The 18,744-nt window shown below is 42.7% G+C and overlaps 1 protein-coding gene across 1 annotated transcript in view; it reads left to right on the top strand.

Annotated features, from left to right (window-relative positions):
- GRHL2 (grainyhead like transcription factor 2) overlaps positions 1-18,744 on the top strand; it is a 128,134-nt gene that overhangs the window by 30,721 nt on the left and 78,669 nt on the right. The window contains exon 3 of the mRNA XM_054708262.1: positions 9,527-9,722. Coding sequence (XP_054564237.1) covers positions 9,527-9,722 — 196 coding nt within the window. The remainder of the gene's footprint in view (positions 1-9,526; positions 9,723-18,744) is intronic.

Here is an 18,744-nt window from a genome sequence, read left to right on the forward strand (position 1 = left end):
AGGCAAAAGGAAGGCCCTTGGTGCTTAGGAGAGAGAAAGGCAAAGGTAATGCGCCTGGGGGAGGAGGGGGAGGGGGAAGGCGGACGCTTCCGGAGGGAGCGTGCACTCCTGCAGCCTTTAAAGAGACTTTTGTGCATTGTTTTTCTTTCTTTTTTTCTGCTAGAGATTCGAGCACAATAAGTTCCTCTGAACAAATTTTCTTTTTAATTTTAAGAACTGATTTGCTTTAAAAATGACTCCTTTAAAAACTCTATTTTTGGTCAGTATCTAAATAGAATGTTTCCAATATTTTCCAATTATTTAAATTATATTTCTCTCACGTCAATTGTATAACATTTTTCCACAGGGCATTTGGAAAAGATGGCCTCTAGCTATGTCAGACTAAAGCTGAATCATGAGGAGTTGCTATCCCTCACCCCACGTGATTCATGTGTGCTGCCTGATATAGTACAGACCCTGCAGAATGTCTCAGCACAGCACCTTGGAATTCTACAAATAACCCAAACACGTTGTCCTCGTCTTCAAGGAGTTGATAGAGTTCCCCTTTGCACATTTTCTCTAGAACTCTGAATGTGGAAATCCTCTCATTTACTTGCATGTAAGAAATTCCCCATTACCTTGGTTTCTTGTCTTCAGTCTGTTTTCAGTTCTCTCTTTTCAAGCGACTTTGTTTTTTTTCTGATTATGAAAATTGAGCATACTTAAGAATTGGCAATAGACAGGGTGCTTAAGATCTCTGGTATGCAGTCCTGGTCCAAGCCGAGTGCTACGTGATCCTGGACAAGTTACTTAGCACTTGCTGTTCAATGTCCTCATCTGTGTAAAGGGCATGTTGGCCATACCTGACTTTAAGGATTTTGTAACCCATGTCAGGGGCTTAGAACACTATCTGGCATATGGTAGGTGCTCGATAAGTATGTGTGACTTCTTGCTATTGAAGACTATTTGAAAAGTTGAAAGAAGCAAATAAAAATTCACCTATAATCATTGTAAACATTTTGAACTTAGATTTATACACACATGTACACACAGTTATTCCATAGATTGCGGTCTCTAGAAATTCTCTACATTTTAAAAATTGGTTTTAGAAAGAGAGGAAGGGAGAGTGAACGAGAAACATCAATTGGTTGTCTCTTGCATGCATTCCAACCTGGGATCCAACCTGCAACCTAGGTATGTGCCCTGACCAGGGGTTGAACCCACAACTGTTTGATGTGCGGGACGGTGCTCCAACCGAGTGAGCCACCTGGCCATGGCGAAATTCTCTACACTTATAAAATTATTTCCTTGCCCTCTTCACTTTCCATTGTGACATCCTTCTCCTTACGGTTGTTTCTACTACTTAATGTGAGTTTCCTGCAGATTCTGAATTATGTTCCTAGTTCTCTCGGGCTCAGTGCTGGATTACTTAATCAGGTGACTGTGATCATGCTTAGGGTACCAGAAAAGCTAAGGCAACCATGAGAGAAGAAGAGCACGTGACATAGATATGCTTCGATCAGTGGGTCAGAATATTTTATTCATTAGTGTATCTGAAAATGGAACTCCCTTTATTTCTATACATGTAAGTTTTGTGTTATAATTCATAATTTTTAAAAACTATGCCTTTTATGTGGGGAGGGTATCAAAATATTTTCAACATGAAGAGCATCAATATCATCCCAGGTTTGTGAATTCATTTCATTTCCCTTGAATCTTATATGGATGGATTTTTTTCAATGGCAAAAGGTTAGAATCATTAAGGATAAATGCTCAGTGTAGAAAGTTCCTAATAAATTTCAACCCTTGTTCTTACATGGAAAAGTATCTGTTATCTCTTGTGACTTGCCTCTAGCAAGCACCCAAAGGAGGGCTATTACTAAAGATAGTCAACAGTGAAATGACTAACATCATTGGCATTTAAATTGTGACATTAACCCAAAATAGGATGATTGGTTCAGTAGTTTCCATTTGAAAATCTTATTCTGTTAATGGAGAAAATGCTAAGATGAAGAAGAAGAAGAAGAAAAGGAGAAGGAGGAGGAGGGGGAAGAAGAATCACTTCTTTGAAACTTTGCTATTAAGTTTAGTTTCTGAATATGGTCTCTCTCGCCCCCGCCCCCCCCTCCTTTTGCTGGGGAGCTGAAATGATTATATGTCAGTAATCAGCTACAGTAGATTCAGTCTCAAGCAACTGAAGTGGATGAAGGCTAAACCCCAAGTGCTGAACACTCAGAGTATAGGATAGTCTATTGACCTGAGATATTAGTTTTGAAATAAATTAGAATATTTTCCTTGTTAAAAAAGATAAGATAATCTATTTGGAGAACAAAATCCATACATCAAGATAAAGGCTCTTTGTGTGTGAGTGAGAGAGGAGAGGAGAGGAGAGGAGAGGAGAGGAGAGGAGAGGAGAGGAGAGGAGAGAGAGGAGAAGAGAAGAGAAGAGAAGAGAAGAGAAGAGAAGAGAAGAGAAGAGAAGAGAAGAGAAGAGAAGAGAAGAGAAGAGAAAGAGAGAGGAGAGAGAGAGAGAGAGAAAGAGAGAGGAGAGAGAGAGAAAACAAGATGCGGGGGCAGGGGGAGGCAGGAGGAGATTGAGGTAGAGGACATAGCATGAAATCCTGACTGAAAATTATATAAAAGTTTCACTTCTTAAAGAGAGGGAAGTGGCTTGTCCCTTTTCCCCTAACTCAAGTCAATGTTCGGAATAATGGACAACAGGTGGGAGGAAGAGTCATGAATAGCAGACCTTTGCTGGTTGGATTCAGTTTTCCCGCTTGCTTTCCTTTGGTTTGCATGTAAATTTGCTTGGTTTTCTAGTACTGTAGAAAACGAATATCATTTATTTAATTTGAAGGCAATCATTAGGACTTGAGACAAAATTTAAATAGGATCAGTGGTTGGTAAAGTAAATTTATAATTATATTTCCTAAAATTAAGGCAACTTGCATTTGCATAGTACTTTATAGCTCACAACCAACTTTACAAATATGCTGTAAATTGATTTTATCAAAACATGAAAAATATAGCTCCCCCATTTCTTTCATAGTACTTGGAACTCCAACTTTTACTTAAATTCCTCAGTGAACTTTTATTCGCTGATTCAACAAATGTTAATTGAGTACCACATATGTGGCAGGCACAGTGAAAGATGAAACAGAGGGCCGGAGACCGTGGGATACCAGGACACAGGCTTTATTGGCGATCACCCTGCTGGCCGCCTTCCAGAGGGGAAAGAGAGAGAGAGAGAGAGAGAGAGAGAGCTTGAGAGAGAGCTTGCCAGGGTGAGAGTGCCTTTTTAGGGGAGGAAAAGAGGGGACGGGGCTTAGGGCACTCAGCACACGCTGATTGGTGGTTTCATGTAAGGTACATGGTTAGGGGCCTAGGGATTTAGGAATTGGGGGCTTAGGGTATATGGCAGGTGCTGATTGGTGGTTGATTGGTGGTTCAATGTACAGTCCATATAAGGTGTTCAGGAATGTCAGGCTGCAGGTAGAGTTTACGTCATGCTCCGTCCATCAGTTGGGGGAAGGGAGGATCTATCACACAGTTTGAAGTATGATATAGCCATGAACAAAACAAAGAATCCCAGCTCTTGTGTAGAGTACATTCTCATGAGGGTAGACAAAAATAAGCACCAAACACAATCAATAAGGAAGCTACATTGAATGTTAGAAGATGGTGACTGCTAGGGAAGAAAGATTAGCAAGCTGGATCATGGAGATAGAAAGTTCTAGGGCTATTGGAAATTCCAGGATGGATGGAGACAGGTCACTACATTTAATAGGGTGGCCAGGATAAGTCTCAGTGAGGTGAAGTTGGAGTTAGAGGAAATATGAGTTAGCCATAGATATTTGTGGGGAAGCACATTCCAAGAAGGTGAAACAGCTGGAGTCAAGGCCCTGAGGTAGAGATGTGGTAATCAGTGTAGCAGGATCAGAATGAGTAACAAGGAAAGTATTAGGAGAGGAGGTCAGAGAAGTAAGAGAGGTGAGATCCTGTAGGGCCTCGTAGACCATTGGAAGGACTTTAACTTCTATTCTGAGGGAAATGGGGGGTCACTACAGGATTAAGCATGGAGTGATGGGATGTGACTTGTGTTTTAATGGTATTTCTCTAGATGCAGTATTGTTGAGAATAGACTGGAGGGAAGGATGGTAAAAGCAGGGAAAATTACTAGGAGACTATTAATTATCTACTACTGTGTAATATATCTCAAAACTAAGCAACATAAATAGCAAATATTTATTATCTCTCGGTTTCTGATAGGAATCTGAGAGCAGTTTAGCTGATTGGTTCTGGCTCAGGGTCTCTCAAATGTAAGTTCACATCTGGGGCTATGATTGATGTAAGCCTTGACTCTGGAGAATCTACTGAGCTCACTCATGTGGTTGTTGCCCGTTGTCAGGTCAAGGTTTCAGTTCCTCCCCACAATATGTCAGTTTGCTTTTTTCCTGGATAAAGAGAGAGAGAGGTAGAGGGTAGAGGGTGGAGGGCAGAGGTAGAGGTAGAGAGAGATTGAGATTTACCAAGATGGAAGCTGGAGACTTTATTATCTAATTCCAGAAGTGCCATACTATCACTTTTGCCATATGCTATTGGTCATATAAGGCAATTCTGGAAAAATGTGGGAGGGAAAACTCTACGAGGTATCATTGGGACACAACCAAGATTAAAACTGAGGTGTATTCAACTCCAAAACCACCCTCCCCCTAGGTTTTGAAAAAATACACCAAAATATAAACAAAACAAAACCCCCAAACCAATGCCCTCCTAGCAATTATGAAAGAAATGGATGATGAGAAATGAACTGAAAGTGATAATTTGTGTGAACAATTCACTCTCCTCATTTTTGTTTTGTGATTCCAAGTACAATGGATTTATCTCTGGATTTGTCGACTATTTCTATACATATTTTTAGGAGATAGAGAGAGACGTTGTGTGCTTCTCTCCAGCAAAGCATTTCTGCATTAGACTGTTATTAATGCTCGGGGGCGGGGGATTGTAGGTTATCTCAGATCGAGTGATCTAGAGCTTTTCTTGACTTGTTGGTTATGGTCTCAGTCACATGTCTGCTCCACCTCTTTCACTACTAAAGCTGATGACTCATCTCTCAACTGTTCTCTCAACTTCCACAAAATGAAGTATTGGATTAAAGAAAACAAATGAGAAAAAAATTAAATGTGTGAACTAAGACAACCTTAGCCTTGCTATGAGTGCTCAGGTATTCATCTAGATCAGTGGTCAGCAAACTCATTAGTCAACAGAGCCAAATATCAACAGTACAACGATTGAAATTTCTTTTGAGAGCCAAATTTTTTAAACTTAAACTTCTTCTAACGCCACTTCTTCAAAATAGACTCGCCCAGGCCGTGGTATTTTGTGGAAGAGCCACACTCAAGGGGCCAAAGGGCCACATGTGGCTCGCGAGCCGCAGTTTGCCGACCACTGATCTAGACTTTTCTCCAGAGAAGGATCAGAGATCAAGTTTATAGTTGCTCTTAAAAAAAAAAAAAAAAAGGTTTGTGTTGATTCTAGAGAGAGAAGAAGGGAGAGGGGGGAGAAAGAGAAACATCGATGTGAGAGAGAAATATCAGTTGGCTGTCTCCTGCACACCCCCTACCAAGCATCGAGCCTGCAGCCCTTGCATGTGTCCTGACCAGGAACTGAACCAGTGACCTTTTGGTGCATGGGACGATGCTCAACCCACTGAGCCACACCAATGAGGGCTATAGTTGCTCTTTACAGTTCTGTGTTTGAGGCTACCCAGAACCTAACACACCTGAAGCTACACAAAAGATACTGAAAAAGTTGATCACAGCAGTGTTAGCACAATGATGAAATCTGCTCCAGAAATTGTTCCAAACTTGGGTAAAAGCTGCTCTGTGAAACTTTCCTTTCTTAACAGGACTTTTGCTCACTCTACCAGAGAGATTATTCTGTTGTTATAAAACCAACCTTTATTCCACGGTGCTCTGTACCAGAGAGATTCTAATCTGTGGAGAAAAAATACTGAAGTCATTACACAGTGAAAGGGAAGAGCATTAAAAGGCTCCTTCGGCCATCAGACATATGAAAAGAAACGAGTCAAGCTGTGCTTTCCCAGACTATTTCTTTCCATTGATCATGCAAGGACTCACCAACCATTTCATCATAGGGGAAAGGCTGATGAATCTTAAGTTTATGAGGGAACATTTGTGCTGGGAACAGATGAAATCAGCAATCCAGGAAGCTCAGCAGGAGGGAGTAGGGACTTGAAGAAGGAAGACTCGAGGGAGAAATCTCTCCAGTGAATCAGGACACTACTTAGTGTAGCTCAAGAGCTGGCTCTTAGCCCTCCCTCTGGCACTTCCTGCTGAACTTTTGGAAATGAGCCAGTGTTGTAATTAGCACTCCCCTCCCCCAGCCATAGGTGCTTCTCTTAGGCATGAAACAGAATAAAATCCTCATCTTTTTCGATAGTGAGGTGACTGCAAGTAGCATGAAGCTCTTCCTTCCTTCCTGTAGGACTGAGCGTTTTTAGGAAGTGTGCATGATGCCTGGGCTCTCATGGGCAATGATTAGGGTTCCGAATCCTCTATTTCACCTTTTAAGTAAAGGCTGCCGATCAGGAACCCGGGGTGGCCCCAGCTACACAACTGTGGAAGGGGAGGTGGTGATACTGCCATAATTTTCTCTCTCTGTAGACTTTATTTTATTTATTAATTAATTTTTAAAATTTAGTTTTACTATTGAAAGTATTACAGATGTCCCATTCTCCTCCCCCCCCCCCCATTGACCCATTCCATCTTGCTGCCGCCCCCTCCCCAGGCCTTCACTGCACTATTGTCTGTGTCCATGGGTTATGCATGTATGCACACAAGTTCTTTGGTTAATCTCTTCCCGAGACGCCTCCCACCCCCACCCCTTCCCTCTGAGATTCGCCAGTGTGTTGCATGCTTCCTTGTCTCTGGATCTATTTTGTTCGTCAGTTTATTTTGTTCATTAGGTTCCACATATAAGTGAGATCATGAGATACTTGTCTTTCTCTGACTGGCTTATTTCTCTTAGCGTCATACTCTCCAGGTCCAGCCCACCAACATTTCTGTCTCCAAGTCCAACCTTATCCTATATGATTAACAATTTTTACAACACAGAAATGCTGTTATTTTACTGTTAGATCAAAGCATGCAGGTAATACAAATGTGCTCCTTTTGTCAGAAAATTCTAGTATTCTGCATTACCAACATACTCTTCGCCATGAGAAATATTCCCCACATCTGCCCATTTCAACAGGGACCAGCACATTGCTACCTATCCTTCAGATCAGGGGTCCTCAAACCTTTTAAACAGGGGGCCAGTTCACTGTCCCTCAGACCATTGGAGGGCTGGACTATAGTTTTAAAAAAAACTATGAACAAATTCCTGTGCACACTGCACATATCTTATTTTGAAGTAAAAAAAAACAAAATGGCAAAAACACCCGCATGTGGCCCGCGGGCCGTGGTTTGAGGACGCCTGCTTCAGATCATTGTAGACACTTCCATTCCTCCTAGAGTCTCTGATTAGGTTAGTCCCCTCTGTCATATACCCTCCTGACACCATCCATTTCCCTTTCTCACATTCATCCCTCTTGTTGAAAGTACCGGCTCTGCCCCACTGGGCAGCAGGCTACATGGGCTACAAGGCAGTACCTGTCTCATTCACCACTGTCTCCTCTGGAACTAATTAGCATGATGTCTGGTACCTGTTGGACTCTTAATAAATACTTATGGAATATTGCTAAATGACAACTTCATTTTCCCTTTAATTAATGATTATCATTAGCACTTTAAAATTATAACCAACGTTACCCCAAATCGGTATACCCACACACTTTACAGGAACATAGAACTGTGCAGTGACAGTAATACCTGTTATTCGCATAGCGTGTGCATTTTAGAAAACTGTTTTATCCATTGTTTTATTTGATTCTGACAATCACATTGTGAGGCCAGTAAGGTGGGCATTGCTATTCTTACTTGAAGCCCAAAGAAGCTGACGCTCAGGCAGTTTTCCGCCACCGTAAGTGGCGAGCAAGGACTCACTTTCAGGGTCTGTGCTACTCCCATCATGGCGGATAAACCCTTCCACCAGGGGTTTTCTCACTGCCTTCCAGAAACGTGATTATATCCTTTTAATCCAATTCATTTGCAGTTGGATTAATATCCTCTCTCTCGTCCCAAATCAGTTCTACCAAACCACTGGCACCAAGAGTGCAAATTAGGGGCCTAAAGACCATGTTGCATAGATTCCATCCCGTTAGTTGTGAATTTCCTACCCCCATCCCCAAATACATCTTACCAAGGTCACTGTTGTTTTCTGACCTTCCACCAGAGCATGGCACCAGGCCAGCACATAAAGGACCCGCAACACACTGTTGTGGGTTCACACCAGTTCTCCATCACAAAGTGAGCTGGGAGGCCATCTACCCCTGGAAGGTCCTGTAGGAGTGTCAACGGAAAGGGACCTCTTTTAGAACTGAAGGACCATCAGAGGCCCTTGGTGCCTTAATTTCCACTGATTAGTACAGTTACTGCCTTCACCTGTCCTGTCCTGTCACGGTGAGTGGATCTAGGAGTTACTGAAATACAGTGTCTCATTGTTCCATTTGTTTCCATTCCCATGAACAAGTGAAAGAGGGCCAGGAGATGAGTGCCAACACCTCTCTAGGCTCCTTTACTTGACAGCGGGGGCCCTGCCCGGGGAGCTGTTGAGGGCTGTCATGGTCTTTGGACACTTGAGTCATTGTCACACCCTCTTTAAGAAATTGCCTTGCTTGTCAAATGCTGCTTTACCTGAGATTGGCTTGGTCAGGGTTAATAAATGATTACTCCAGCCCCTTTCTGTCAACTCTCTACTGAAGTCTCTACTGCAAATTCTCTAGACACACTCCTCACTCTCCGTGATGATTTTTGTAACCTGTAGCTTCTATGTCCATTGTAGTAGGATTCTGTGGCAACACTGTCTCATCATCTTGCTTCTTATTCTCATTAGGCAGCGTATCTGCGAGTCTTGTTTGCAGAGCAGCTTACATAGCCTTTTTAATTAAGAGACTTGCAGTAGCCTCTAATTCTCTAGCAATTTCACACGTGGATTAAACTAGATAAGACAATTTTTAATAATCATTAATGTGTGATTAAATTTGTGTATTGCACATATTTCTTATTAGAACTCAGAGAACGAAATGAAACCTGCTTCCTCACAGGGTTTCATTCTAATATTCATTAATGAAGAATAATCAAGTGATTTGACTCCTAGAATAATTGGTTATGGAAAACCAAGTGTGAGGGGAACCAATTTTCTCTACTTATACAACCTTTCAAAGACCATTATTACTTCTCATAGACAATGAAAATATAAATCAGTGACTTTATCAATGCCATGTGGCAGTCACTTTGGTTTTAATCTTCATTTCCCCTCCATTCTGGGGAAGTACAAATTAACCATAGAATGTGTGTGGTGTTCGTGGGAAAAGGAATATTTCTCTGATAATGAACCTCATTTTTTTTTTTTTTTGCTTTTACAGTAATAAACGACTGGTGGCCTTAGTGCCCATGCCCACTGACCCTCCGTTCAACACCCGAAGAGCCTACACGAGTGAGGATGAAGCCTGGAAGTCATATTTGGAGAATCCCCTGACGGCAGCCACCAAGGCGATGATGAGCATTAATGGTGATGAGGACAGCGCTGCCGCCCTTGGCCTGCTGTATGACTACTACAAGGTAGATCCTGCAGCCCCACCTCCCTCCTCTTCCAGCCCCCAGGGCCTCCCCTCAGTGGTGAGAAGAGGGACAGAGTCTTTATCCCAGGCCAGAGAACAAATAGTATTTCCACACCTCTACGGAATTCAGCCTCTTCCTGTTCTCATTGCCTCACTGATTTCCCATTGATGAAGCACAACTTCCCACCCACCAGAGGCAGTTGGCATTGGCATAATCACTTCTGTGTTCTCTGTTCACATGCAAGCATATTATTTACATATAATTCCTACTTCATGTCATATGGCAAACACTTTAACTTTATTATTATTATTTTTAGTGATTGAGAATATTACATTGTATAGCTGTATTATAATGTAGTGATTGCTCAGTTGTTGGTCATTTAAGCTGCTTTTAGATTTCTGTTTTATTTAAGGAACATTCAGGGGTTCTAGACTTTTCAGGTTTATAAGGAATATTTCAGTGAATGCTTTTTGGGATAGACTTTTGTAGCAATTTCAGAACCTAATTTTGTTACAATTCTGTCTCCATTTGTTTTGATGGGTACTAAATATTTTGAAGGACCCTTAAGATGAAATAAATGTAATACACTTATATTACAAAAATACCTGCCATACGATACCTTCAAAATAGGAGTATTTCAAGAAATCAAACAACAAACAGCGATCTGTTTCAACTATAAAAGACTATATATATATATATATCTGATATTACCTGCTCCCTTAGAACCAGTGAAGTGTAAAGAAAAAATCAACAAGTATTTACTGAATGAGGAGATTTATTGCTGCTTTGTAAACAGCATTGGCTAATGCTGGGATTTGGCTCAAAGGTGAGAATGGTGGTGTTTATTTTGCTGGTTGGACACCGTGAACTTTATATTTTAGAATAAGAACTGACTGCCCACATCCCCCTCTCTCTCTACCATGAGAACATAACCTAAGAGAAACCATTTTCCTTTTAGTAAGTTTCAGTCTTGGTTTCCTATTTCCTTCCTGCTTACCACTTCCTGTTTCCTTTCAGCGGTCTCCACTTTTGCAAGTTGACTTGTCCCTGTTCCTCTCCTAAACCAGTTTTCCGGCTTTCCAAAGATCTCCCACCACCACCACCCACTCTGGGCCTGCCCCCAGGCCAACTCTTCCACCCAAGTTGCCACAATTACTTATTCCTCTTTCAGCTTCTTTCCATTTTCCCCATTAAAACGCACAGGAGGCTCCTCTGTGGGGAGATGAATGAAAGCCAAGCCACGTTGGCCTTATCTAAGATGCAAGACAAGATACGAGTAACTGGCAGGTCAGGCTATTTAGGTATATTAAATGAGGATAGTATTAACTCAAAGTGTCCCCAAAAAATGTATACACACTTTTAACAGCGGATAGCTCAAATTTTGAAAATGAAATGTATTTTAATAAACACTGCCTTTATAATTATTCGAAGTGTGTGTATACATTTTTTTGAGATACCCTATAGATGAAGGATTTTCCACTGGTCCCCTTGCCCATTGATACTGATTCCCCCCCACCCCGCCCCTTACCAAGAGAGTGGAGTTGGCAGATTTTGACAGTCATCTTGGGAAGGTATAGAACTCCCACCATGGCTCCTGACAGAGCAAGAAGGGATTTTAATTTTGCGGGGCTTGGACTCCAGATGAAAGGATGTGTTAGAGCCTAAACTACATTTCATGTAAATAGGGCAGTTTCCTCCAGTGAACAGGTAGCACCTGAACAACAATGAGCCTGAAAAACAAAGATGGTTTCATGGTAGGCTTTTCTTTCTCCTTTTCTTTGTTTGTGGTTGTTTTATACTTTTAATTCATTTTTGACTGAGGAGCTCATTTGAAAAAATACAAGGATGAACTCTACAAGTTTTGGAGTAAAAATTTCAAAATTTATGGAGGATGGTCCTGAAACACAGAACTTACCAGTTAGACTGCCTCATGTGCTAGGCCAGTTCTTGAAGGTTCAGCTTTATTGGACATTTGTGGTAATACATAATGTTCAGGAAAGGTCTCATCCTTAGAAAGAAATCACAAACGTTTTCCTTCATGATAAAAAAAAAAAAGTTAAAACTTAATAGTTTCATCATTTTTTAAAATCTAGTAACACATCATTGAAGTGACCCTGATTTAATTACTTGGGTCATTACAACTTCTTTTTGCAACTTTTATAACTATATTAAAATAATGTTGTTAATAGTTTCATGAGGCTTGGAGGAAATATATTAAGATATATTTTGAAGAAATATATTGCTCTATTTTTAAAGTAGATTTTATTCCATCATTGTAAAATGGTCATAATTTCATATATCTTTATTAGAGGGTGATTGTTTTGTATTAATGAAGAAGAAAAACAGGTCAAAACAAAAATCATTAGTAATTTATGAAAACAATGTATTTTATTTCCCAGAGAATAATTATTAGTAAATATGTCACCTGGATTACCTTTCCTGTTGTACATTTTTAATATTTAAAGGAGATGAAATATTGCTTTTTGTAAATATTTTGAGATGCAGAGTAGAGACTTTACATAAAACTCAATTTGTAGCCAAGTCTGTAACGCTTTCTGTGGAATGACTATTTTCCACAATTAATTTATTTATTTAGGATATAAAATATTTAAAGTATTTTCTAAGTCTTTGTAGATTAATATAATAACATGGCTTTGTTTATTTTATATAAGCTTTACTATATTTTTGCTTGAAGCATTAAAAACATTAAAGGGTTAGTCTTTTTTCCAAAAATTTCGTGTCCAAATGATCATTTTCACACCTTAGCCCTTTGGATGTTCCTAGTTTATATATGCTGATGTTAAAGTTATAACAGTTTAATCTACATTGAGGATAGACTTTTCTGTAGTAAAGAAAAATGTTATTGAAAAGAGGTTAGCTTTTGGAGGAATAACGTTGGGAAGTCATTGTAATAATTCTCTCCACATTATCATTTAAATTTTATATGCTTTTTCCACCTTTTTGGAATGCTCTTTGATTCTTTCTGTAATCGATACCATTTTTCCTTACTCCTAAGGCTGGAGTGCCTTATCCCTTAGGGGACAGTGGTGGGCGTGGTCAGAGGGAAGTGTGTGTGACACATAGTAGGCACTCAGGAGATGGTGGTCCCTGTCCTTAGAAGCTGGCATCGGCATATCACAGTATAATACTTTATACATTTCAAAGTCTTTTTTAAAAACATGCTTAATTCCCTTAATTATTTATTTTTCTTGTATAAAGTTATGTGGTGGGCCACAGCTGGAGCCTGGGCGCTCTGCACAGAAACTGCGGTGTGGGTCTTTACAAGGTGGCCAGTGAATTCCTGATAGGGAGGCTTGGTGCACAGTCTCTTTCCAGAGCTTGGGGGTGAGCTAGCTGTAGGTCTTAGAGGTGGCCTTGGCGAAGTTGCCCTGATGGCATTGCAGCCCCTGGCTGAGGTGTAGTAGTCATGGATACCAGCCATCAGCAGCAGCCTCCTGGGCATGGGTGGGGGTGGTATGGGGGGGCTGATACGAGGCCTGTGTCCCTGGGGGCACCATCACAGAGCCACAGCGGTGTTCACTTTACAAGCCAGTGTGGGGCTTGCCAATCTTGTTCCCCCAGTAGCCTCGCTGCACGGGACAATAGAGAGCTTGGCCAGGATGATGGCTCCACAGATGACAGTGGCTACTTCCTCAGAGGACTTAATACCCAGACTGGCATGTCCATTGTAGTCCCCCAGTGGCAACAAATGCCTTTGACCAGCACGGGTCTGCTTTTGTACTGGCGGGTCTGCTTTTGTACTGGCGGGTCTGCTTTTGTACTGGCGGGTCTGCTTTTGTACTGGCATAATGTTCAAAACCTCCTCCTTGAGGGTTGCCCCCAGGAAAACGTCAATGATCTCAGATTCCTTGATGGGCAAGGAGAAGAGATAGATCTCCTCCAGGGACTTGATCTTCATGTCTTTGCCCATGGCCTTGCCTCTGGGAGCTCTGCGGCCCCAGTCCTGGCCCTGAACATACCGTGACCCAGGCCTGGATGCCACTGCCAAATCATGCACCAAAGCCACTGCGGCCTCCCATTCCAGGGCCCTGGGCCTCCAGGCCCTTCTGCAGCACCTGCATCACCTGCCATTTGTGTTTCCTTGGAGAAGAAGTCATAGTCTTTTTGCCTACCTTTTTAAACTGTCACCACAGGATCACTGCAGGGAACCCCATCCTGTGTTATGTTTTATAGTTCAGGCAACTAAGTGGGATTTACTCAAGGTCACAGGTCAGTTCTGTCTATTTCCTAATGTCTATTCCATTATACACTTTTAGTTTGCTCAGGCTGCCATAACAAATTGCCACGACTGGGTGGCTTAAACAACAGAATTTTTTCCCCCCGTCAGAGTTCTGGAGGCTGGAAGTCTGAGATCACGGTGCTGGTAGGGTTGGTTTCTAGTGAGACCGCTCTTTATTTCTTGCTTGCAGATGGCCATCTTCTTGCTGTGTCCTGACATGACTTTTTCTCTGTGTGTGTACTCTGGTGTCTTTTCCTTTTCTTATACGGAGATAAGCCCTACTGGATTAGGGCTTAATACTTCACTTAACCTTAATTACCTCCTTGAAGTCCCTATTTCCAAATATAGTCACGTTTGGGTTTAGGGCATCAACTTATGAACTTTGGGAATTCCCAATTCAGTGTTCACCATAAAAAAAAATTCCTTTTTGGACTTGTAGGCAAGATGGCGGTACATGTGGTACTTGCCTCCTCCCACAACCACATCAAAATTACAACTATACTGCACAACAGCCATCATTCAGAACTGCCTGAAATCTGGCTGAATAGAAGTCTGACAACTAAGGAATTAAAGAAGAAGCCACATTAAGACTGGTAGGAGTGGGGAGACATGGATAAGGCTGGTCCCACACCCAAATGTGGCAGATAAAAATCAGGAGGGAGCCCTGGCCAGTCCTGTCGGCCCATGCACTGAAGGGTCGCGGGTTCAATTCCCACTCAAGGGCACGTACCTGGGTTGCAGGTTCTATCTTCTGCCCGGTCAGGGCTCGTGCGGGAGGAAACCAATTGATGTATCTCTCTCACATTGATCATTCTCTCTCTTTCTCCTCCTCCGTTCCTCTCTCCTCCCTCCCTCCCTTCTACTCTCTCTAAAACACAATGGAAAAAATGTCCTTGGGTGAAGATAAAAAAAAAAAAAAAAAAGGGAGGGACATCTCAGCTGCAGAAGCCATATACCAGGCCCCCCAGCCCAGGGTTCCAGTGGCAGGAAGAGAAGTCCCCATAACTTATGGCTGTAAAATCCAGAAGGGGTTGAGGTTGAGGGAGACTGATGCTGCTCAAGTCCCAGGCAGTTCTTCTTAAAGGGCCCCAAATGCACTAACTTAACTCAGACTCACTCCCTCTGAGCTCCTGTGCTGGGGCAGCAGCTTGAAAGGCACCAGAAACATGGAGGAACTGAATTGTTCAGCATAGGCTGAGAGAGCTGGGAGTGTGGCTTTCTCCCATACAGAAGTGCTGGCAGAGGCCACTGTTCCTTTGATGAGCCCTTCCTCCACACAGAGCCATCAGCCGGGCACCATATCTGACACTCCATCAACCTGGCTATCGCTGTTTGCCCCGCCCTGGTGATTCACTGAGTCCCTGCCCCACCCAACTTTCAGGCTCACCCAAGCTGTTTCCAGTGGCTCATGCTTCACATTTTCCTAAAATCTCTCAAACAAGTAGCATCTGGCCTCAGCGTGCTCCCTCTTGCTAAGTGGCTCAGCCCTGCACTAGCAGCAGCTGGCTTTGGTTTGCAGCTTTGCCTCACCTGGGCACCTCCAAGCCCACCACAAATAGTAGCTATCTGCAGATCACTTTGTAGCTCATGCCATGTGGCTCTGGGCAGAACACAGGTGGCAGTTGACCCTGGCCTGCACCTCAGGGGAGGCCCAGAGCCAGCGTACGCAGTGGACAGCTTGAGACCACGTCAAAGTATTGCCACCCAACAACCTCCACATGTGACACACTCAAGGGCCAGACTCCTCAGGCATCAAGAGCCCTGCTGAATAAGTCCTGCTCTGTGGGGTAGTCCCCTACAAAGGTGATGATCCACTGTGGTCTGAGATCAGTGGCCAGTGGTTAGTGATCACAGCCAGTCCTTACAGCTGATCAGCCTGGGAGTAAATCTCTCCCATTGATGTGCCAGCAATAACCAAGGCTCAACTACATGAGGAGGGTATACAAAGCCCACATGGGGCACACTTCAAGTGCCCAGCTTGGGTGATCAGGGAGGCTGTGCCACTGGACTCAAAACACCTGCTACACTAGGCCAGTCTACCAAGCCTGGGAGACATAGCAGCTCTGCTTAATATATAGAAGCAACACAGGGAGGCTGCCAAAATGAGGAGACAAAGAAACATGTCCTAAATGAAAGAACAGAACAAAACTCCAGAAAAAGAACTAAACAAAATGGAGACAAGCAATCTACTTACTAGATGCAGAGTTCAAAACACTGGTTATAAGGATGCTCAATGAACTAAGTGAAAACCTCAACAGCATAAAAAAGGACCAGTCAGAAACAAAGGATACACTAATGGAAATGAAGAATAATTTACAGGGAATCAGCAGTAGAGTAGATGAAGCTAAGAATCAAGTCAGTAATTTGGAATATAAGTAAGCAAAAAACATCCAATCAGAACAGCAAAAAGGAAAAAGAATAAAAAAATGAAAATAGTAGAAGGAGCATCTGGGGCAACTACAAACATACCAACATTTGCATCATGGGGATGCTGGAAGGAGAAGACAGAGAGAGAGAACATATTTGAAAAAATGACAGAAAACTTCTCTAACCTGGTGAAGGAAGGAGTCATACAAGTCCAGGAAGTACAAAAGTTCCCAAACAAGATGAACACAAAGAGGCCCACACCAAGACACAATCATAATTAACCCTTTGCACTCGCTTGCTTTTTCTCGATTCCTGCTACCGATGCTAACTGTGTCAAGTCACACTCGACATCCGAGTGCAAAAGGTTAAAATGTAAAAAGTTAAAGACAAAGGGAGAATCTTAAAAGCAGTAAAAGAAAAGCAGTCAGTTACCTACTACAAAGGAGCTCCCATAAGAATGTCAACTGATTTCTCAACAGAAACTTTGCAGACCAGAAGGGATTGATAAGAAATATTCAAAGAGATGAAAAGCAAGGACCTACAACCAAGATTACTCTACCCAGCAAAGCTATTATTTAGAATCAAAGGACAGATAAAGAACTTCCCAGACAAGAATAAGCTAAAGGAATTTGTCACCACCAAACCAATATTACATGAAATGTTAAAGGGTCTTCTTTAAGAAGAATAAGAAAATAGGACTTTTGGAGGCTGAACCAGGAAGCAGGCATCCAGAGGGAAGTATATGGATTTGAGTCCCATGGGATTTATTGTAAGGTCTTTATTTTTTAAAGTTTTTAAAAATATATTTTTATTTATTTCAGAGAGGAAAGGAGAAGGGGAGAGAGATAGAAACATCAATGATGAGAGAGAATCATTGATTGGCTGCCTCCTGCACATCCCCCAGTGGGGATTGAGCCTGCAACCAGGGCATATGCCCTGACTGGGAATCTGTCCCTGACCTCCAGATTCATAGGTCGAGCTCAACCCCTGAGCCACTCCAGCTGGGCTCGTAATGTCTTTAATGCTTGTTTATATTATAGCAGGTATCAGAATTTCATTGTTGAGGCTGAATAATATTCCATTGTATGTATATACCACATTTTGTTTATCCATTCATCTGTACATGGACATTGAGGTTGTTTTCACCTTTTGGCTATTGTGAGTAATGCTGCTATGAACATGGTTGTGCTGAGCATTGAATTTTTATGTTTATATATTATCTTCAGTAGATGATAGGAACAATATTTTATTAATGTCATTTCTACCCAGCATTTAGCAATGCCAAGAATGTTGTATGTAGACTCTCAACATTGACATGTTAATGAAGGCCTTATAGTTGATTTATTTTATTTTTATTTAAGAAACTAGGGGCCCAGTGCACGAATTTGTGCACCTTGAAAGGAACTGTGGGCTGTGAGGCTGCGGAGAGGAAGCGGGGGCACAGGAGGGATCTCGGCCCATCCTCTGGGCCCCCGCCTAGCCCCTCCCACCACAGCTCCCGGTACCCTGTCTGCCCGCAGCCCCGCTCCCACCTCCAATCCCATGCACTGACAGTGCTGGCTCTGCTCGCACCCACTGTTGGCGCTGGCCCCAATCGCTTAGCGCCATCAGCGGGTGTGAGCGGTGGCTGCCGGCCCCGATCACCCCTCAGGAGCAGGGGGAGGTGGAGAAACCCTCAGGGGCGATCGGGGCTGGCAGCCGCCGCTCACACCCGTTGATGGCACTGAGCAATGGGGGCCAGCGCCAGGCGCCGGCAGCAGGTGCAAGCTCTGGGCCAGACTGCGGTGCATGGGAGCAAAGAATTTTCAGTAACCACCAGAAGCTCACCCCAATGACAGTGACTGGCGCCCCCCCTTGGTCTGGTGCCCCCACTCACCTGCTCCACCATCCCATCACGGCCGATGCCCACCATGTTCCATGCACGCCCCCTAGTGGTCAGCGCATGTCATAGCGACTGGTTGTTTGGTTGTTCTGCAGTTCGGTCTATTTGCATATTTGCCTTTTATTATATAGTATACTTGTACCATACAATCTAAATGCTTCTGAAAAATTAACTCATCTAATTTTACTGAAAACTGTGAGGTCTAAAACTACCATTAACCCTTTGCACTCGCTTGCTTTTTTCTCGATTCCTTTATTCTAATGCTAACCGTGTTGAGTCACACTCATCATCCGAGTGCAAAAGGTTAAGCCTGTTTTATAGATAAGGAAAGTGAGGCAGAGTTTAGTTAGTCGTAGAGCTGGAGATTTGAACCCAGACAGTCCAGTCTAGGTCTTGACTCTTAGCCACGCCTTCCTCTGGAGTGTGTCCCATTTCAGTTTTTTCTCCTTAATCCAGTTGTCTGGGCTTGCATATGATCCAGGTGAGTAGAAATCGTAAGAATTGCTAGGGCAATTCAGAAGAGAAACACTTCT

This window comes from Eptesicus fuscus, chromosome 19 (assembly GCF_027574615.1).
Source record: "Eptesicus fuscus isolate TK198812 chromosome 19, DD_ASM_mEF_20220401, whole genome shotgun sequence".
NCBI classification, from domain to species: domain Eukaryota; kingdom Metazoa; phylum Chordata; class Mammalia; order Chiroptera; family Vespertilionidae; genus Eptesicus; species Eptesicus fuscus.